General features: G+C 44.9%; 1 protein-coding gene across 3 annotated transcripts in view; it reads left to right on the top strand.

Annotated features, from left to right (window-relative positions):
• The window catches only part of MAGI3 (membrane associated guanylate kinase, WW and PDZ domain containing 3), a 344066-nt gene that overhangs the window by 215916 nt on the left and 104779 nt on the right, over positions 1 to 23371 (top strand). For all 3 annotated transcript variants that reach the window (XM_083172771.1, XM_083172770.1, XM_083172772.1), the window contains 3 exons: positions 18151 to 18363; positions 19380 to 19551; positions 21829 to 21908. In XM_083172771.1, coding sequence (XP_083028897.1) covers positions 18151 to 18363; positions 19380 to 19551; positions 21829 to 21908 — 465 coding nt within the window. The remainder of the gene's footprint in view (positions 1 to 18150; positions 18364 to 19379; positions 19552 to 21828; positions 21909 to 23371) is intronic.

Here is a 23371-nt window from a genome sequence, read left to right as displayed (position 1 = left end):
CTGTAACTGGTGTATATCAGTTAATTTAGTGTGTGCAGAGCCCCTACAATGTTTATATATATATATATATATATATATATATATATATTCCTATTGTGGCAGGCAAATCAGCTTCAATAAGCAGGCGGCACTCCAACCTCAGAAGGTTACAAAAATGCAATTTTTTATTTTCAAATAGCCATTGCCTATTTGAAAATAAAAAATTGCATTTTTGTAACCTTCTGAGGTTGGAGTGCCGCCATCTTATTTAAGCTGATTTGCCAGCCACAATAGGACCTTGTATATATTGCGGTACTTGTGTACTTTCACGGCTCCCATCGCATGCCATATGTAGTGGCATGCGATGGGATGCGATTTTTGCAGGTTTTAACCATTTTTAATGTCAGGATTTCGGCGGTCGGGATTTTGAACGCCGGGATTTTGTATCAAACCTTGTGTAGTAATTACTTTGGGCTAAAAAGGCGCCCTGATTATAGAAGATGTCCGGAGTAACCAAGGTTGGTTAAGCCGGACGGCTCCAGCTCACCTGTTCGGCTATCGCCGCTTGATGTTATACTGCTAGGTGACGCTTGCAGGCAGGGAGCGAGCCGTCTGTCTCTGCTTCAGGAAGCCGCCGTAGAAGTGGAATCCCCAGGAGGATCAGGTGGTAGATTGAAGCCACAAAGTGTTTTTGTAGCGAAGACCAAGCGGGATCTATTGGAACGCCAAAAAGATGTTTGTCGGCAGGGAGTGTAGATATTTCCAGAGACCCCCTTAACGCGTTTCTCCGCTGTGGGTTAGGTATAGCAGTTTCATCAGAAGTAGTGAGTGAGTGATCCGAAGGGAAGTCCTTCAATGTTTATCAGATAGTGTGTCCAATCGAATTTGGTTGTCAATCACTCTCTCATTAGTGGCTATATATGTGTGAATATACATCAGCTGTTTCTTTCCAACAGATTGGAATAATCTGTAGGATTTTATTAATGTCCAGTCCTTCATATATATCATTCATCTCCTGTCTTTTTATATAATACATTGATTATCAAACAAATATCACTAACAAAAAAATAAAAACAAAACCGAGACAGACAGAATGAGAAATGGCATCTCAACATCACATACAGTACACTTTTTCAATTCCTTAATATATAAATATGCACAGGTTGAAGTATCAGAAACTGTTCTATATTTTTAGCTGGGGAGCTATGGCTCATCCAGTAAAGTCTCTGTCTCACACATTCATGAGCGGTACGACCCGGGTTCTAGTCCCCTCTGGATCTGAATTTCATTAGTTTTTATTAGTAAGCACCTTCCCTCTGAACTCTAAATTTGGAGGGTTTCACACTGCTGAGCCTATACAAGATTTCTCTTTGAAGAAAATTACTGTTGTGCTTTTTTTGGATGCCACACTTCTGGACCTTATTGGAAATACATGTCTGTTTATCATAATTGGATATACACATAGCTGTATCGGTTATATTGTTGCCCCTGATGAAGTCATTGTTATGATGAAACGCGTTGGTTTCTGTTCATACCGAACTTACCAACCCACCAGAGATACTATTGTAATTGTTCATGTACTTGGATAAACATTTTATGTACATTGTCACACCTTGCTAGGTGTTTTTTATGTTCTCATACATTATTCTATTCATTTTATGTATTAAATGATATATGTGAACTGAAGCTGTTTCACTATCTTAGCGTCCTCTGAAACCCCACTTTTTTGTATATGTGTGTATATATATATATATATATATATATATATATATATATATCTCCAAAGGATGACCCCACATGCGCCCTAATAGTGTAGCAGCTACTCTAAGACCCCCCCTGTTAGTAATATATTAGTCATTTTTTTAGTTGTAGCACAATTTAAAAATACCTTAAAGTTTTATCGCCACTTAGTGAAACTTTTAATTATGTAGGTTAGAATTTCCCAAACCTATTTGTTCTAGCTGAGATTGCAGTGCAGTTGTAAGTTTCTGTGACAGACTGAGAAGATCTCCTCATTAGAGTGCATTGTATGAGATGTGGCCGGTTAGAGGTTGCTGCAGGATAATCACTAGTTTTTCATGTTGCATTCTCTTCGTGTTACTAGGGTAGGTGTAGCAGTGGAGAGGCTACGTGTGAACGATCAATGCTTTTGAGAGGTCTCTTGTATCCTTTTTAACGTAGTAACACTATTATATATCATTCTTTTATTGTGTTTGTTGGGTCTTTGAGGGATTGCGGTGCAGCTTTCTGATCATCTGAAACACTGTTCTTTTACAAGAAGATGTTATATCCTAGGATCATCCATCTCCCCAGCAAATCCCAAGTGAGTTGGACTTTGGAAGAAAAGCTGTCTGGAAACAAAAGGAATCATTTAGTGTGCATTGTTTCTCAGTATTCCTATACATTTAAGTATACCTAGAATTTAAAAGTTATTGAGTCTTACACTGCTGCTCCTTATTCAGAAGCAGACAATCTGTATGGGAGTAATACTTGTTATTATTTTTCCAACAAATATGTTCTTAAAGTAACAGGCACTAGCCGGGACAACTGTTGTGAAACTGCCGTCAGCTGGTAAAGCATGCTAGGAGCTGGAGAGCCACGGGTTGACCAGGTCTGTAGTAGGGTACACCATTAAATGGCAAGCCATTTTACCAATATCACATTGCATCGGGTAAAAATGTATCCAGATACCGGGTTGACTGGGTGTCGATCGACAATGGTATGTTTGACCACCCCTGGTCAAACTGGCTTATATAGACGCATAAAGATAGTCGTGTGGCACTATTCAGACACCACCAGTGGGGCCATGGTCGACGAACACATGGTCACGGGACTTTTCAGGATTTTTTGGCGCCGGTCCACTTGGATCATTATTTACCATGCAAGTGGACATTAGTGGAGTTAGAATAGAATAGTTTGCCGAGCTAGGGATTTATGCCAATAAAATTATTGTAGTATATTTTATTCAATATTCGGGATTGAAAAATGCCCAAAACCGGGATTCCCGGGATTAGTTTCCCTAATAACAAAAACCCACCTTGGCTGGGTGGGTGGGTGAGCCGAGGAGATGGAGCCAGGGTGGGAGGACGAGCTGGGCTGATGGAGCCCGGGGTGGTCGCCTGGTTTAAGGGCTGGTCAGCTGGTGGGTTAGTGGGCTGGTCAGCCTGGTCCGCTGCTGGGCGTATGGGCGGTCTGGTCTGTTAGTGGGCGGGGGTTTGGGCCGGGGACAGGATGGAGGCAGCCTGTGCGGCCTGCGCAGCGTGACCTCTGACATCGTCACGCTGCCCGGGATGGGAGAAACCGGGCGGATGCTGAGCACCCACTCAGACGCTGCCCCGCATTATACTGCGCATGCTTGAGTGGAAACGCGCTTGGGTGGAGCTTAAGGACGCGATCTGTATTGGGTAGTGAGGTCTGTGAGTAAGGCTGGAGTGCAGCACCTTGTCTGGAGCATTGCCTGGATCTATTGGTGATAATACCATCTGTATACATGTGCTTTTTGTGTTATTTGGCTATAACACATGTACTTATGTAAGTGCTATTTGTCTAGTAAAGATTGTCTTTTAACTACAAAATACTACACTATTGTTTGTCTCCTCCTTTTTTCATATATATATATATATATATATATATATATATATATATATATATATATATATATACACACACATATATATACACATATATATACACACACACTTCCGGGGGACCGGCACTCCGAAATCTCCCAATGTAAACAGGCAGGAGTGCTCACAAGAATGAAGCATGCAAGCAAATCTGGAACGATGAGGGCACTCCCGCGGACTTCACAAATGCACTCTGACACAGTAGCAAATACAGATGCGTAGCTACGGTGGAGCCAGCGAAGCACTTGCTCCGGGTGCCGTGATGTCACCTGGTGCCGGAGCTTTGCACTCTGCCACCGGCTCCCCTGCCCTGCTCGCCCGCTCCCTGCCCTGTGAAAGAAAAAAACCCGGCCAGCGCTCTCATTGCGCATGCGCCAGTTTGGGAGCTATTGTCAGGCATGGGGGAGAGAGACAGCACAGCAGCAGGCCCGGCGACAGGGGGGGGGGGTCAAGGGGGACACCCGTGACGGACTTCAACGGTAAGAGGGGCCCCCGGGGATCAGACACAGATTTAGAGTGGGCAAAATATAGTCCCCCAATGTCTGCTCTCATAACACCTACTGGTTACGCTGGCCTGGGATTATCGGCCTCGGAGGTTGCGGCCAGGAGGAAGGGAGGTCCGCAGCGGCCACGGGAGCTGGGTGCTCTCTTGGTACTGTGGCCAGGAGGAGGCGAGGTCTGGAGCTGGGAGGGAGGTCTGTGGCGGCCGTGGGAGCTGGATGCTCTCTGGTACAGTGGCCGGGAGGAGGGGAGGTCTGCGGCGGGAGCCGAGTGCTGTCTGGGTACACAGCGGCCGGAGAAATTCTCCTCCCAGCCACCGGGCAGCAGTTATAAGCTGCTGCTTGCATAGAGCCAGCGCTGTGACAACTATGTGGCTGGAGGAGGCAGGGGGAGCTGCGGCACTGATGCTCTGTATATTGCCCCCTGAGACCCGAGCTTCCCCTGGAGTCTTCTGAGCACTGCAGTGTATAGCAGAGTCTACTATGTAGTAACTAGTAGTAACTGTCTACTATGGGGAGGGGGGCAATTGCGTCTCGGGAAGGTGGGTAAGTGTATACCATAAGGAGGTGGTAACTACTGTGGTGAGGGTCATTGTGGGTAAGGGGCATTACTGTGGGCTGTAGGATGAGGGAGAACATTAGTGTGATAGAGCACAGGCTACAGGATGAAGGAGTCAGTGTGATAGAGCCAAGGCCACAGGATTAGGGAGCCTGCCATGGTACTGTAGCACAAGCCATGTGGTATGGAAGGGTGTGATCAGTGTGATAGACCTCAGGGTGAGGGTATCCGTCAGTGTGATAGAGCCTAGGCCACAGGGTTAAGGAGAGTGTCAGTGTAATAGAGTGCAGGCCATGGGGTGAGAGAGTGCGTCAGACTGATGGAACACAGGCCGCAGGGTGAAGGGTGCATCAGGGCACAGGTAGCAGGGTGAGGTAGCACATCAGTGGGATGGAACGTAGACTGCAGTGCATCCAGTTTATGTTTCAGCATAGAGGGGGTGGGGGCCCCTAGAGATATCAGTGTATGGGGCCCCAAGAGTTCTGTTGCCGTCCCTGCACAGCAGCGTCTGCTGACTGCGGAGTAGACACGCGCTCGGCTCCCTCTCCTGAGTCCAGGACCCAGCCCCCCACCTGCCTGCACTGTGTATGTCCATGGCCGGGCTGGCACCAGGTATTTTCAAATGCAGTGCTGGCTGGCTGCAAGCTAGCGGGAGCCCACAGGTCCTCTCCCCTCCCAGTAAGTAACCAGGCTTGGGGTACTTCAAGACGGATCTGCTGCCGTCAGAACACACCGCAAGACGATGCAGCTCCGCAGGAAGTGGCACCTAGAGGTGAGAGGGGGTAATTTTACAATGTCGGGCGTGCACTGGGGGGTGTTTAACAGTGCCGGCAGTGTGAACCTGCGCATTGTCCGGTCACTGACTGGTCGGCTCAGCGACAGGGGGGTCTACAGTTTTATCACTCCCCTCTCTCCTGCCTCACTCCCTTCATGTTTCTCCAGCCTTATTGCTGCCTGTGACTCACCTTAGCCTCATCCTTGCTGCCTCTCACCATCTTTCCCTCCAAATACAACAGCTGGGCTACCTTTAACCCCTGGTGAACAGACCTGGTTTATAGTTTCATCGATGAATGTATTTACTATTGATCTTGCAGAATATAAAATCTTTTATGTTTTATTATCTGCCATGTCTTCCTCCCTGCTCTGTACTGGCCTACCCCCTTTTAAGTTTTATGCTATGTCCTGCTCCAACATCAGTCCCATTCTGCCCCCCACTCTGTACCACCCCCCTCCCTACTGCAAATATACTTACCCTTCCTTTCTGGCCAGGCTCTGTCTGGTCCTGTAGCAGTAAAAGCAATTGGAGGGGCAGAGCATCGAGGACCCATTTTATATACCCCCGATGCTCACCCAGGATCGCATTGTAATATGCAATCCTATCTTGGGGGATGTATCTTCCTGCACATGCAGGGACAGGCACTGAAAGGAACCCATCCCTGCGATGTGCTCAGCCATATGCTGGGTGTGTGTGTGTGTGTGTGTGTGTGTGCGCGCATGTATGGTCAGTGCTGATCTCCTCCAAGGAGGGGGGGGAGCGCGAAACATGCCCTTGCTCCGGGCACCATTGCACCTAGCTACACCGCTGGGCAAAGGTGCTGATGTTTCGGGATTTAAATCCCTTTTTCAAAGCATAACAAATGGTGCAAGACTTGCACCACCCTGGCTCCATCTCCTCGGTTTGCCTACCCACCCGGCCAAGGTGGGTTTTTTTATATTAGGGAAACTAATCCCGGGAATCCCGGTTTTGGGCATTTTTCAATCCCGGATTCCGGGATTGAAAAAATCATTCCAGTTTTGCTTATATATATGTATATCTATAGATAGATAGATAGATAGATATATCTATAGATATATATATATATATATATATATATATATATACACTGTAGCAGCAATAAGCAAGCGTCACTCTGAGTCTCATAATAATGGCAAAATCAAACTGGTATTTTTAATAGCTCGACATTTTGGAGCCCCTGTCCCCTTCCTCAGGATAATCCTGAGGAAGGGGACACAGACCTCAAAACGTTGAGCCATTAAAAACACCAGTTTGATTTCACCGTTATTACGAGACTCCGAGTGACGCTTGCTTATTGCAGCTACTGTATATACAGGGAATTCTCCCCAACTGGAAGGTACCGGAGCAGGAAAAAGGCTTAGATCTCCTCAAGCATCAGCAGAAGGGAGCAGCATAGGTACCCACCGTTACTTTTATACAGAGATTAGAGGATGAGCGTGCCACCGCTGCCAGCCCCGATTCTCAGAATCAAAATTAAGATCTGCCCTGCTATTTCTATCTGCAGGGACAGGTATTGGATGATATATCATTGACTATTTTTTTCACTTGACTCATTAGAGTATATTGAGAACACTGAATCCATATATAAATCTGAGTTAAACTGTACATTATATATAATTTTTTTCCTTTACAATACAAATTATGCACAGAGTTCTTTGATTTCTATTCTTGCATTTTGTTTTATATTGATGATTTGGTACGTGTGTAGTTTCACAGCGGCAGGCTACGCTACATTTTCAGCGTAGGCTATGCTACGTTGTCAGCGTACCCCAATGGCTACCTAGCATAGTCAGCATAGTGTCCCCGCGGCAGCCCTGCGTAGTCAGCGTAGTGTACCTGCGAGCTGCAGCTCTTTCCCCGGCATCCCTGGTAAGCCTAGTGTGCACCTGTCACAGCGCCGGTGCTGGCGGACGCCGGCAGAGAGGCGATTATCCGGGCGCAGACGGAGAGACGCTCCATCTGCCTGAGACACATGAGCGTCTCAGAAATTCTTGCGGCAGAGTACAGCAACCCATAAGGGAGACGGGGTTAGGGGTTCGGTAGCACGTGCGTCTCATGCACAAAGGGGGGTGCGGGTGCAAGTGCGTCTCATGCACAATAAAGGATGCATTTGACAGTGTTCCATGTGACATTCTGGCAAATGCCTCCCTTACAAACCCCCACTATCCACGGCAGCCCGAAGCTTGGCGAACGGACGCACTGCGCATCCTCCCGACCTTTTCATACCCCCACTTTCCACGTCGGCGTGGAGTTGATTTTATAAAGTGTGGTGAGCGCAGCTTCGCATAAAATGAGCCCAAAACGTGGCGAGCGCAGGGAACACTGCAAGTAATCCACGTCCCTTTGCTGCGCTCGCCACGCTTTGGGCTCGCCGTGCTCGCCACACTTTATAAAGTCAACTCCATGCCGACGTGGATAGTGGGGGTATGAACAGGTCGGGAGTACGCGTACCGAGTTCCCTCGCGGGAACCCACGCTTCAGGCAGGCGTAGATAGTGGGGGTGTTTCAGGAACACATTCACACCTGTCATGTCATCCTACGCTAACTACGTAAGCTCCGGCTACACGCTGACTGACTACGCTACCTACATAAGCTCCGGCTACCCGTGAATGTACTGACTACGTTGGCTGTGGGAACATGGCGCTGATACTGACAGGGATACTACACTGACTACGTAACTGCCGCTGTGAAACTACACAAATACCGATGTTTTTAATAAAACATTACTTTGCAGCAATCTTTTAGTCCATTTACACTCCAGTATTAATATACCATATCACATACTGACATATTGTTAGTAATTATTAAATAGTCTTGTTAATAAACTAACACATTAATTTACTTAATCTGAATATTTAATTAAAACCACTACAACACTAGGCTGTGCGCAGCACGGTGCACATTCATTTTAATTTGAACTAACAGTTGGTTGTCTAATGTGCAGCAGCTCACCTTAAGCCCCGTTGTTTCACAGCTCAGTGCACATGTATATCATTATTCTCACTACACTACATCTTCTCATATGCTGAACTACACTACATCCTTCCTATTCACTACACTACATCCTAACACATCACTACAATCTGAACTAAATCACTGCTCTATACTACACTACATTAAATTTACTAGAGCCAACTACACTAAGCCAATCTTATGCTCTGAAGTGGAAAGAGAAAATTATTACTAAGGGTGGTGGGGAAGGAAGTCAGCTTTGCAGAATGAGCTCACTGTGACGGTCAAAAGCAGGGCTGTGGAGTCGGTAGATCAGGGTTGCCGACCCTCCCGGAATTTGCGGGAGTCTCCCGAAAATCGGGTCCTTCCTCCTGGCCCCCGGAAGGGTGGGCAACCCTCCCGGAATCAGGGGGACCCCCACTGAGCCCCCCGATCGCGGCATTGATATGCCGCAATCCGTGGGTCTCAGGGGAGGGGGCGGAGCTAAAACGGCACAATCGTGTCGTTTTAGCCCCGCCCCCTCCATGGATAACAGTTATTTCGGCTATTTGCCGTAATGGGGGCGGGGCTTAATGATGTCACAGTTAAGCCCCACCCCCAAAACGAGTAATGCAAAATTCCTCTCCTGGCTTCTCCCGGAGAGGATTTTTTGAAAGTCGGCAACCCTGTAGATAAATGTTCCGACTCCTCTGTATTAATATGCAAATGTATTTGATACATTCTTTGAAGGAAAGAAAGGCAACATACATATTATTACTACAGAAATTAGAGGCTGGGAAGCCAACAGTCTACTGTATTGAACAGTTTAAGCAAAGGACAAACACAATGAAAACAACGTTTTATTAATTTTTTTATTAATTAATTAAATGGCTGGATAGTAGCAGTATGCATAATCATCAGGAACAGGAACTTTACCAGTTCAAAGATAAAAACCACATTATTTGGTTGTTTTGGGAACAAAAACAAAGCTTATCTATATGAACCAAAATCAAACTCTGTAAAACCTAGAAATGGTTCATATCAGGGCTGGGCAACACCGGCCCTCCAGATGTTGATGAACTACACATGCCCAGCATGCCTTGCATCAGTTTCAGCATGGCCAGATTGCAAAACTAATGCAAAGCATCCTGGGATGTGTAGTTCATTAACATCTGGAGGGCCGGTGTTGCCCAGCCCTGGTTTATATTAATCTTGAAATGTAGTTATAGGCTTAGCAAATGTATAGATAGACAGTTTCTTCCAGAAACATGTACACATGTCTACCCTCATACAGACAAGCAGGCATGCAGGTTTTAAAATAAATATAAACACTAACAGTTGAATCCAAGAAGCTGTTCCATCAAGTCCTTCTAAGCTCTTCTAGCTATAGAGAAGAATCTTCACTCAATAGGAAAGGTTCAGAAGTGTGGAGCATGAGTTCCGCATGCTTTGTGACGAGAACAAAAATCAGCGGGCCACAATCTCCGCTGGTTTGCTTGCTCGTCACCGTTCAATTCATGGACACAAGGAACGATTTCTTTACCGAATCGTTACTGTCGACGAAAAATGGTGCCTGTACATCAATATGAACCAGCGTAAGGAATGGCTTAGCCAAGGTAAACAAACGACCCCGCGCATGAAACAAGATCTTCATCCGTGTAAAAAGATGTTGTGCGTATGGTGGGAGAGCTTTGTTGAATGAATATTTCGAGTCTACACCAGGTGATTTATACCAACGAGGTATTGAAAACCTTATTGAACGTTGGAAATAAGTTGTAAAGTACAAGGGAGAATACATTTATAAGTATTGGTGCTCCGAATTGTGCGTTGCGTGCCATATAGTGAAGCACATGAAAAGCATGCTTTTTCACGGTCACTTAACGTGTTCGTTTTGCGGTTACGTGAGGCACTGCATGCATTGGTCTTTATTCTTACAGTAGAGGAGTCATTACTTATAATTGTCGGAGTCGCTGCATTGTTTGCCGACTCCGACTCCAGGTACTCGAAATTTACTCCGACTCCACAGCGCCGGTCAAAAGGCCAAGGTCAACATGGTAAAAAGGTCGACACATGAAAAAGGTTGCCATGGGTTTTTCACTTTTTAAAGGACTTGTTCATACTTTATCATACCAGTGGACGTGGAGGGGGAATATAATAGTGTGCCCGAAGCATGGTAAATTCTGTGAGTCATACAATGGGGTGCAGTACTTATATGGTGTCCATGTCGACCTAGGCACCGTGCCCAAAGAATGGTGAGCGCAGCGAGCCTTATGAGGGGCCGTGGTACTTTTAGACAATGTTTCTATGTCGACATAGGCACCAACATTAAATTCATGTGTTAACCTTTTGACTTCCGACCAATAGTGGCCGACGTTTGGACTGTGATCCTAGACACTATCAACCTAACAACCCCTACCCGATGACAGGGCACAGCAAGTATCCCCCTGTAATGGCATCAGCCTCATTCCCTACCCATTGATGACAGTCACACACCACCAGTGTCAGGCTGGCCCGGGAGGCAGGGTGCCATGTGCCGCCCGGGCCGCTCTATTGCCAATTTGCATGGGCCACCTTATACAGCAAAAGGACCCTGTTCAGGGGTGGCCGGGCCAGGCAACGTGTGTGGTCGGACATGGAATGGATGCAGACGTGCTGTGTCAGACACACACTGCGTAGCCTATAGACCATACATGACTACTTTTTTAAACTCCTCTCCGGGAGGGGGGCCTGGAGGGGGACCCGATTTGTGGGACCCTTCCGGCCATTCCGGGAGGGTAGGAAAGTATGCTATGGCCCCAACCACGTGCCCCCTCAGCCTATAATCCTAATCATACACACACCCTGCAGCCTCTAACACTAACCATACACACACTCCGCAGCCTAAAGCCTGAAGTACACACATTACCCCGAGGCCTATTTTGTGGCCACGACCCTTCCCCACAAAGCATTACCCTATATTTTTGTTTTTGTTGCCAGCCTTTGGCACACACTGGTTCTATTTTGAGTATTAGGGGGAGAGCATATTTTTGCACCTGGGCCCACATCTCGCTAGTTGGTCCAGTCTATTCTCCTGCTCTGAATTTGAATATCGGCGGTATCCGTTGTCACTTGCTTCAAGTTCAACTTTCTCCTGTCCTACAGGGTTATGGAAGTCCTGTAGGTCCAAATTTAAAAGCAAAGCAGTCTGATATAGCGGTGCTGCCATGCATAGGCAGCCATATCACAATGGGAACTTCTTGTGTTTGCTGCGGCTGTGTGTGCAACGCTCGTGACAGCTAAGCACACAGCGTGCACAACAACATAGTGACACGGATACCCTGCTGCCGTGTCACTTGTGCCCTCATTTACATTACCTATTAATTCATTAACCCCTAAAAAAAATTATAATAAAAAAAAAAAAAATTGAAGTGGCTGTATAAATAGTAGCCTCACTCTTAATAGGAGGCCTCCAAAACTATTCATTTAAAACACAAAAAAGTTTTCATTTTCTGGAATGTATGGTTATCAGAATAATTTGAATAACGGATATTTGGATAAGGGATACTCAACCTGTACACTGACTGATATCGTTCACGATATCGGTCAGTAATGTTACCCGCCCCCCGATCTGCACATGCAGTCCCTGACAACATGGTCGTTAACAACGTGCAGCCATGCCCATCATTAATGATATTGACCATACACACTGAGCAATATGCACCTAATATCGTTAACAATATCGATATCGTCCATATCGTTGGCTGAGTGTGTACATAGCATTACTTAAATCGTCTTCTCCATACTACCTTTGATGGCACCAAATCCTCCACATTTCTGCCTAATAATTACTTCAGTATTGTCTACTGATGCAGCAATGTGTATGTACCCTGTACATGTCCTATTCTATCTTGAACTTTAAATCAAAGTTGTCTTGTTTTTCTTATTTGTTAATGTACTTTGTAGCTGAGTGCTGCGGATCCCTTGTGGCACAATATAAATAAAGTGTAATAATAAGGATGCGCTGATGCTTATGGGCCAGAGCTCTGGACTTGCGCCCCCCCCTCCAGACTAAAAGTTTCCAGCTGAACACTCTTCATTCTCCTCCCCTTTCTCTTATGTATAGAGCTGCAGTGTCAGAGTGACAGAGGACAGTGACACTGCTGATTTGGTGTCTTTGAGTTTCTTCTATAATTTCCTGATCATGGCCAGCAGATAAACGCATGTGAATGTGGCTGGTGTGTCCATAGGGTAAATGTGGATGCAGTGAACTCAGCACCGTCTGCACCACCCTAGTTACAGCCCTTCCAAGACACACAACAATTTATCATACAACCAGCAGGCATTTTGTTTTGCACCTACTCAGACATTATAAGGAAGGTATTATAGTTTTTCTTGCCCAATTTACACTGGTAGACTTTTGCGAGTGCTCTTCAAAGGAAAACGGTCAGTGTGCAGTAACAGGGAGAAAGAGTAGGCAGGCTAGAAATGCAATGATGAATAGAGACACAGATTTGAATAATACTGTGTGTCTACATTGCTCTACTTCTATTTCTGGATTAATATGCTTCAGAGACTGTGGAACTCATCCCGTGGATAATCGGTGACATTAATACTTCAGTAGGGACCAATCTCTGTGCTACATTTTATAATAAATGATACTAGTTAATTTGCACATAAAGCTTACATACTGCGTGGCTGCAAATAGACAGGTCAAGATGTATTACCATATATACTCGAGTATAAGCCTACTTTTTTCAGAGCATTTTTTATGCTGAAAAAGCCCCCCTCGGCTTATACTCGAGTGAGGGTCCCACTTGAGTCAATAAGTTTTCCCAGTTTTTTATGTTGTAAAATTAGGCTTCTATTCGGGTGGACTTATACTCGAGTATATACGGTAAGTACATTATTTGATATATTCTGCCTGTGATTATCTTCCTAAAGGTAGGGTAGTCTGAAATAGATGGGCATTGTGGCATAGTGTCCTATTAAAGGTGCTCACACATCAGCGATCTTAGGGTGTGCTCCTAAATTTGCCTTGAAATCTTTTGTCCATCCTGGACAAAAAATTTCAGGCAAACGCACCAAAGATTTATCTTAAGATCCGATGCGCGTTCCTATTGATCTTTTGCTAAATCTTGTGATCTTTCATGCAGCATGTGAGATCTGAAGATTTAGCAAAAGATTCACAGGAGCGCGCATCCGATCGAGATTGGCCTATTACCAGCCCAATCGTGGTAAAAATTCTGTAAAATCGGGTGATCTGCAAAAAATCGTTCTAACGTGTGGGCACCTTTACATATACGGGGGGTATTCAATCCTGGATCACGTCTGTCGTGATCCAGGCCCGTTTACGTTTTGCCTGACAACAAATCGGCAGATGGGATTCCATGTCCCGCCTGCCGATCGGCGAAAAGTTGGCATGTACGGGTAAACGGCTGCAGCTGGGATCGTGACAATCCATGTCTGTTATCGGCAGAACAGGCCGACCGCTTCTGAAGTCAAGCTTGTTCTGCCGTGGTCCCTCTTGAATGCTGTCGTTAAAGACCGCTATTTTTCCCATTGGGAATAGCGGTGGAGCAGTATGTAGTCATTGTGATTTTAAAATAAGTTGATTATTTGTGCAGTCAGCGTTGATTTTCAAGTGCCATATACAGCTTAATATGAAAATTGTCTGTCACTGCTAATCCTTGCAGAGCAGATTGGCACTAGGCTTTGTGGCCAATACAGAAGACTTTGTCATAACTCTAAAGTAATGTACAGTACTTATCAGTCAACTGTGCATACATTTAAGGCGCGCACTGCACATGTCCTGCGACAGCAGTTACACAGAGGATTCATGTGCAAAGTAAATGACAGTCAGGTACCGTATGAGAGGCAGTCACAAGGAGTGGCAGCAAAAGTGCATCTGTTTATGTGCTCCTTGGTATTTGCCTATCATGATTTAACAATGTTCTTTTAATCCATATGTGTTGTAAAATGACTGAAGGCTTTGTACCACTTATATTTTCGGCAAAAATCAAGGTAATTATTTGGTTACAAAGAAAGACAGATGAAATGCCATATTTGTGAATGACCTCATTGATAGAGAGAACTTCTTGGGGCAACAACATATAGTTGAAGTTCCTCCTTAGTGGGTTGTAGAAGGCAAAATTGTGAAGCTGTCTAGTCTAGATAATGCATCATTAGTTTTGTTTTGTGATCCAATGTGAAAAACCGTAGTTCCCAAAGTGTGTGCTTGGGACACTTGCAGAGGCCCAAGACCACCCCATATTTATTGTCAATGTAATAGGCAACACCAGTGCTTGGTGCATCCTATCATAAAATATGTGGACAGCCAGAAGGGAATTGTGTCCCTCACCACTTAACGAAGTCTAAGTGTCACGACCACCAGGTCAGCTACCCTAGCTCTCTGTGTTGTCCCAAGCCCACAGACCTCTGACAGGTTAACTCCTGCCCTGGCGCTCACCTCCACTGCTGATTCCCATGCTGGCTCTCTGGGTTCAGTCGCCTTGTCACCACCAGGTGACAGTGGTGGCGTGCAGTCTCATGCCATGCAGGGTCTGGGCGGCGTGAGGCATGAGCCGCCATGATGGGTCCGCGTCAGGTCAGGCCTCTGGCTGGACACACCGGCTGCAGCGCCTCCGTGCACAAACACTGCCGGCTGGTTTCTGTCACCGCATCCGGCGGCGGCCATCTTTTGGGATCCATCAGCCTATGCTGCACAGCTCATTCAGTGAGGTCGTATACACGGCCAATCATCATGCAGCTCACCCTTCAAATACTGACTTGCCAGGCAAGACCGGCAGTCAGTACAATGATGTCTAACCGCACACATCATTGATCCTTCCTGGCTATCTGTAGTCCCACTACAGTCCTTGCGCTTCTGGTGAAGTCTTCTCCAATCTCCTGCTGATCGTTTTACTGCTACCATATCATCACGGAACCCGCTGCCGCCTATACGGATAGGACAAGGTTAACCCCCCAAAGGGGTAATATCTTCTTCATTCCTGACGGTTATTCTCTGTGGTCATCCCTGGTCCTGCAGCTACGATCCTACTCAGCACAGATTCATCTGGACTTCATCTTTCCAATCCAATCCATCAACCCATCATCCTATTCTTCAACCAATCATCCAATCCTTCTTTCAATCACCCAATCATCCAATCTTGCAGTCATTCAATTATTCAATTTATCAATCATCTCCAAAGCTCTTCAATAAGCATTGTATGTTATTGACTTTACTATGTATCAGAATCTACAGTTTATCATTGTGTCATCATTCATTTCTTGTACCGCAGTATCTTTATTAAATAAGGTTTTATTTTATCCGATTGCTTCACTCCCTTCTGTCGTTCATGCAACAACCCTGCATCAAAGCACCCAGCCTCCGTTACACTCCAGCTGGTGCTTCACGAAACGTGACACTAAGGATGACATGAGCATAATTATTTTACAGCTTTTTCAATAAGAAACTTTTGGCCTAGTTGCCTAGTGCCTTAAAGAAAAAAATTCAGATTTATCTACCGTACAGTAGCCCAAAAAGTTTGGGAACCACTGGGGTAGAACACTAAGTAAAATGCTTAATATATAGATGTAGCCACGCTCCTCTATCCTCCATATGACACATATATTGATACACAAGATGCACTGGACAGTTGCGATTTAGGGCCTTCAGATCTGAGCTCAGTACAAATTTTTTGGAAAATGGGCAAAACCATGTGCATTGCAGGTGGACCAGATGTAACCTGTGCAAAGAGAGTTAAATTTGGGTGGGGTGTGCTGTAACTGAAGTCTAAATTATAGTATAAAAATAATGCAGCCAGTATTTACCCTACACAGAAACAAAATAACTCACACAAATATAACTCTCTATACATGTTACATCTGCTCCACCTGCAGTGCACATGGTTTTTCCCATTTTCCGAACAAATTTGTACTGAGCTCAGATCTGAATGAGGCCCTTAGTGTGGTGTATGGAGTTGCTTGTGAGTGTAGTACTTATCTTGGTCCACTAGATGTCACTTTTTAAAATCACCATTTGGCATGTGCGATGTCTTTAATTAAATACAGTATAGTCATATAGCGCAAGAACTACTTTATGTTAAATACAGAATACAGGTGTGGTGGCAGACACACAGAGATAACATGCTTTACAGATGAGCACTTTGCTACAGGATCGTTGAATACAGATAATGAACGGTAACCAAAATTGTAAACATACATTTCATGCCTTACAAGACGTCAAGTGTTATTGTGTCTTTCTGCTTTCCACATGGATGCAAGGCTGCAGATCGCTTTATAAATTCATTTGGATTATAACAATGAATGTTAACATAATAAATATTATTGTACTGTATTTGTCAATCGCCACCCAGCGGTGAAGCAGTGTAATTACATGCTTTGGATCATCTTATGCTTTAGTGCGCCTTAAGATGCGATTGTTTTGGTGCGACTAGGATACCTGGATGGCGGAACTGCAGCAGCAATGAGCGTGGCTACTACATCTGTAGTTGTTCTTCAGTTCCTGATATAAGACTAGGATAATCATTAAGGAAGGAATATGTATCGATAAAAAAAATCTACGGTACTTGTTTCCTAGCACGGCGCCCATCGCATACCATAAGGCATACGATGGTATGCGATGCGATGGCAGCCGATGTTATACAATTTTAAATTGTATACCATCGCATTGTATGCCATATACAATGGTATACGATTTAAAATTGTATAAGAACCCTAATGGGTGTTTTCAATGTTAAATGTGCCCCCTATAAGATAATTAATTGTATAAGCACTGTAATGGGTGCTTAAAATGTTAAAAGCACCCCCATGCCACCCCCACTATCAACGCCAACCCGAAGCGTGGCGAGCGCAGCGAGCCCGCGCCCTCCGACCTTTTCATACCCCCACTATCCACGTTGGCGTGGAGTTGATTTTATATAGTGTTGCGAGCGGACATGGAATACATGTAAAGTAATACGCGGGGCTCGCTGCGCTCGCCACGCTTCGGGCTCGGTACTATATATAGGAAATATATAGGAAACAAGTACCGAATCTACTCTGCGAAAGGTCTCTGTGTTCTGATAAATAGGGCGAGAGATCTATGCTTGCTTAAAACATTGTACACATCCCATTATTTCCTTGGATCCTTTAATGCAGTACTGTAAGCAGAAATGGTCATAAATTTACTTCCTGAAATACACATCTTAATGAGATATTTGTGTATAGGAATTACAGTATATAGCCAGGCATAATACTGATTTTTCCAATTGCAGATGATCGTATATTCTGCTTAATACTTATAAGAAAATGCAGAATTGGGATTTATTTTCCACTAGTGTAGTCGCTGAGGGCATGTTTGTATCAGCAACATGTGGAGAGAGAATTAGAGCATTCTGCATTTTATCTTTTCCCGAAAAACTGTAGTAGGATTAAACACCTTTTCTGCTGTGGCGAGATATTGCATTAGAAATTATCCAAACTAGGGTTTAGGGTTATGTGAGAAATAGATTTGTTTTTCAAACTAAAAAAAAAAAAACACCTTGTTGGACCAAATTAGAATATTTAATTTTATTATCAAGACATAATTGTCTCTTGGACCATAAAGATTTTATTGTTTTGGCACATCCTACTGAAATACTGTACTCCGGGTTACAGATTCATTCATTTCTTATAACATCTGACCGCTTTAACTTTTCTATATGAATCTTATACCGTGTAATATATATTGTTGTTCCAGTCATTTTGCATAGCACTGAACAATTTCTGTTTCACTGGCAGGTAATTTTTATGGCACTCCAAAGCCCCCAGCTGAGCCAAGTCCCTTTCAACCTGACCCAGTGGACGGGGTCCTATTTGATGCAGACTTTGACACAGAGACTACAAGGAAGAGAACAACCTCTGTTAGTAAGATGCAGCGCACAGACTCTTCTCTACCAGAAGAGGAAGAGGATGAGGAGAGAGAGGCAGTCAATGGCAGCAGTGGAAGTGCAGGTGGGGCCTGAATTGTTCTTTTCCATAAACTATTCTGTAGCTTCAAACCTCTTTAAAGTTGTAGTCTAAATGCAATAGTATCGGGTTGAGGAACGTGTCTGCTGCAGTTTGTATTTATAAACCTGAAAGATAAGTTTGATTGACGTAATGGACTACATAGAAGGGAATTGTACCACTGGCCATGATCCAAGCAGAGCTGTACACACATCCAGAGCCACAGTCTGTTTTGATTTTCTGTTTCAGTTATGTTGGCTCAATACTGTATGAATTACACTGTAGAGCAAATAGCCTGTTAATTCATTCTTTTGAGAACATTATTTGGCCTCATAGTATCAAGAGAGTGTATTAAATATTCCAGTGAGCAGCCCTAATGTTTGCCTTCTATGGGCTAGATGCACTAAGCTTCAAAAAGTGTTTAAAATGGAAAGAGATAAACAGCCAGCCAATCAGCTCCTACCTGCCATGTCACAGACAGTGTTTGAAAAATGTCACACAGGAGCTGATTGACTGGTTTTTCATCACTCTCCATTTTATCACTTTTGAAGCTTAGTGCATCTGGCCCTGTATCTTTTCTCAATACATTTCTCTCCAGAAAACCAGAAGGGATAAAGTTGCTATCAGTCTCTAATTTCCATAGGACAGGTTTGTGTCTGTAACGTCACTATCAGAAAAAAAAAAGAAACTCCACAATAGCTGACCAGTAGTTTCTTTAATGTCATATTGAGTACAATGCATTTCATTGAATCTACCAACTCTACATGTTAATTTGTATTGAATAATAGTAGTTAAAATACAAAACCATAGAGTTTGCTAATCTTATCCTTACAGATATTAGAAGTCTATTGGGGCCTATCTAGAATAGTACTTTGTTAATGAGCTTTGACAGACATTCTTACAAATTGTCACTGGTAATGTCACTAGTAATGATTTAAAAATGTTGACACTTATGAGAAGAGTCCCTTGACTAGTTAAATTAGTATCACCCTAAGCTTACTCTGTCCTTGGAAATGTTTCAGAACATAGAGACAGACCAGACCCCACAGATTGGGGAAAAACCGTCCCTAGCTACAATCAGACCAACAGTTCTATGGACTTCAGGAATTATTTAACTCAAGGCGAGAATGTGGAACCGCTTCCAAAGAACTGGGAAATGGCCTACACCGAAGCAGGAATGATATACTTTATTGAGTAAGTTAACTTTAAGTATAGTAAGAATATTGATAATAAAATAAATATAGTGGGTTTCGGTACTCTTTACCTAGAACGGCGCCCACGATTTTGGCCCACAGACCACAAATAGCCACCCTGAAGTGTGAAATGGCCCCCCCAATTGTTAACGCCACCCCACGATCAACGTCAACCTGAAGCGTGGCGAGCGCAGCGAGTCCGCGAGGGGCGGCGGTACGCGTCCTCCGACCTTTTCATACCTCCACTATCCACGTCGGCGTGGAGTTGAGAATAGAAAGTGTGGCGAGCGCAGCGAGCCACCGAGCCCGAAGCGTGGCGTGCGGACGCGCATACCTGTGAAGCCCGTGAGGGGACGCGGATACTTGTGAAGGTATCCGCATCCCCTCGCGGGGATTGCTGCGCTCGCCACGCTTCGGGCTCGCCACACTTTCTATTCTCAACTCCACGCCGACGTGGGTAGTGGGGGTATGAAAAGGTCGGAGGACGCGTTCCGCCGCCCCTTGGGGGCTCGCTGCGCTCGCCATGCTTCGGGTTGATCGTGGGGTGGCGTTAACAATTGGGGGGGCCATTTCACACTTCAGGGTGGCTGTTTGGGGTCTGTGGGCCATTTAACATTGTTTTCTATGTAAAATCGGGTCAATTGGGCCATTTAACATTGTTTCCTATGTAAAATCGTGGTAATCGCGTCGGTCGCATCGCATGCAAATTTTTTGGTCGCATGCGATGCGACCGACCGACGCGATTTACATTTTAACATGCATTTCTATGTAAAATCGCGGGCATCGGTCGCATCGCATGCCATTACAATGGCATACGATGTACATGCGATGCCCGCGATGGGCGCCGTTCTAGGTAAAGAGTACCTGGGTTTCTTCCACAAGACTCAAAGTTGCTTTACTTACATCAAAACTCAAATATATTGTAAAAGTCTAAGGGCGGGATGCTCTAACATCTGTGCCCGCACTTCGCCACACATCGCCGGCTACCGCAGACATAATTATCGCCTATGCACCAACATAGGCGATAATTATGGCAAAGAACAGCTCTTGCATTAAGAGCTGTCCTTTCTGTTGTGGCCGGTGATGCGCAGCGGCTCCCCAATGGCTCCCCCCTTCCTTCCTTATCCGGCCGGGTGCTGCTGCAGGCGGGCTCTCCTCCTCCCTGCACCCCAGGCTCGGACTGGCCTGGCGGGGGACCAGGAGATTCCCTGGGGGGCCCCATTGTTTCAAAACTCCTCCCACTTTTAAAGGGTGATGGGGCATGCGCCTGACCACGACGTCGTCGGCCCAGAAAGTCGCGGCCTGGTATTCAGTGGCATCCGTTGCGGATGACTGACCCGGCGGTGGAGGCGGCCGGGCCGGCATCTGATGACTGAGCGGTGCCGGCAGCAACGCAGATCCGGGCGCTGGACTTGGCTGAGAGACATTTAAATAAATGTTGCCACCTGCTGCAGAATTTTTGGATGCCCGCTGCCCGCCGTTCAACTCACACCTCCCCGCGCTACTGAATGACGCTGCCCTCCTCCCGCCGACGTCATTACACGCATGCAGAGGGGAACTAGACCTGAGCCGGCGGGCGGTCTAGTGTTTTTTTGGGCTGGACTCTGGAGCAGGTTGACGGTGCGGTGCGGGACACACTGCAGGAGCCAGGACACAGTCATAGAGGCCACAAAGGTGTGTGCTACAGGGGCAATTATCAATGGGGCAGAACGGTGGGCCACTATAATAGACATTGCATTAACAGAGGTGGCAGTGGCACTCACAGGATTAATTAGAATTAGTTGAGATTCAGAAGTCTCTGTAAGCATTTGTTCATACGCTTCATTCTGTGAGTGCCACTGCCACCTCTGTGTTAATACAGTACAAGTGTTAGGGACTTGCTTTATGAGTGTGTTTGTGTGTATATTTAATATATATATATATATATATATATATATATATATATATATATATATATATATATATATATATATATTATACACACTGTCATGTGCATATATGTTAATTAATTAGTGCCATCTAGTGACCAATTAATACAGTATCACTCCCTGAAGCGGAGACGGACAGGGTTCCCGCCCACCCCCCGACAGAAAACTGGGACGCACGTGCGTCCCAGTCTCTATCGCCGGCGCTCGCCAGTGCAAGGGATCTGGCGAGCGCCGGCCAAAGATGGGACCCGCTCCATCTGTATGTATCAGTATTGAGCTAAAGGGCCCAACACTTCTATCTAATATCAACATCTGTTTCCTGATTTTAAATTGTTGTATTTTATTATCAGCCACAATACCAAAACAACAACGTGGTTGGATCCCAGGCTTTGTAAGAAAGCAAAAGCTCCAGAAGACTGTGATGATGGAGGTAAATACTCTTATTAAGGCTGATTTAAAGTGAAGTAATCCTCTTCTTCAGATATTGTTTAGTCTTTATTGTATACCTAGTCTTAATCCCCTGAGGTCTATTCAGTTGCCATATAAACTCTTATTGGGGGTTCTTCCTTACAAAGCAGAATCACCAATAAGCAGCCTCTAACTAACATATAATCTGGGAATTTATCCTAGATCCCACGCGTTAACGCACACTAATGGGTCATTTACTGCATGGTAAAAATGGTCTGTAATTGGATAGCCTGATAGAACTATCAGACTGAGGAGCTTGATTTTTTACCATTTGGCAAATTTCTCCATGTAATAGGATATCTTTTTTAGGGATCTAAATTTAAGATTCCCTCTAAAAATAACACCATGCTTTTAAATTGTAATGATTGTCTTAATATTCACTTTCCAAGTTGTGAATTTGACAGTCTTTACATTTTAAGTGTGTATTCTATGTGTTTGTTATTAAATGTCATCTACTGTATTATAAGAAATAACACTCTTGCATCCTCTTACTGTATTATTCACCAGACAGGTTGAGACTCTTTGCTGTCAGGTGAATGAAAAATTATTTATGAAAATACTTAGATTAAATCAATTGATCACTATAAAGGCTATGGGGGTATTCAATTGCCACAGCGATTTACGATGGGGGAAATAGCAGTGTGTGCCTATTCAATGCTGTCTTTCCCGACAGCATTGAAGCGGTATCTCGGCAGAACGGACCCGACTGTAAAAGCCGGGCCAGCTGTGTCGAGAACGGCTGTGGGTTCACGGATGTATATCGACAATACACGGCCGTTTCCGCGGACATGCCCCCTTTTCGCCGATAGGCATGCGGCACATTGAATCCCGCCTGCCGAATAACAGGTGAGCAAAACCAGGGTCACAACTGTCTGGACGTACTGACAGTCGGGACCCAGGATTAAATACCCCCCCCTTTATCCTCCTCACCTTTGTGAGGTGAAGTTTCACCAGTGACCTCTAGCGGCCACTCGACAGATAAAAATGACCCCTTAACAGAAAGTGAAACCAAAATGATATGTTTCAAACTTCCTGGATATGGACCGAGGGAGCTGTGAAGCCAGAGAGGAGGTGGGAGCAGATGGGGACTGATCCGTCATTTTGAGAAGCTTTCAACTAGTATTTTATATTACAGTTGTATACATTGAAGCATCATTCATAGTCATCATTGTGGCTTTTCCCATCTAATAAACACCCACAAATGCGATCAGTATGTACATCCTTTTTTCACTGGATGTTCTATATCCACAAACAATGTAAAGTCATAACACAGCTGTACAAGCTCATATTAGTCAAAACCGCTGTCCTTTCCAGATCAGAGTTATCATTCACACCCAGCTGTGCTAGAACATCATGTACATTTAAGTAAATACGACCCAAGGCATTGTGAGAAAAATCTTCAAAGTATTGTAGTACATGATGAGC

Source organism: Crinia signifera, chromosome 2 (genome assembly GCF_055691185.1).
Source record: "Crinia signifera chromosome 2, ASM5569118v1, whole genome shotgun sequence".
Taxonomy (NCBI): domain Eukaryota; kingdom Metazoa; phylum Chordata; class Amphibia; order Anura; family Myobatrachidae; genus Crinia; species Crinia signifera.
Note: the sequence above shows the minus strand (reverse complement) of the source record. Positions and strands in the feature narration are given on the sequence as shown.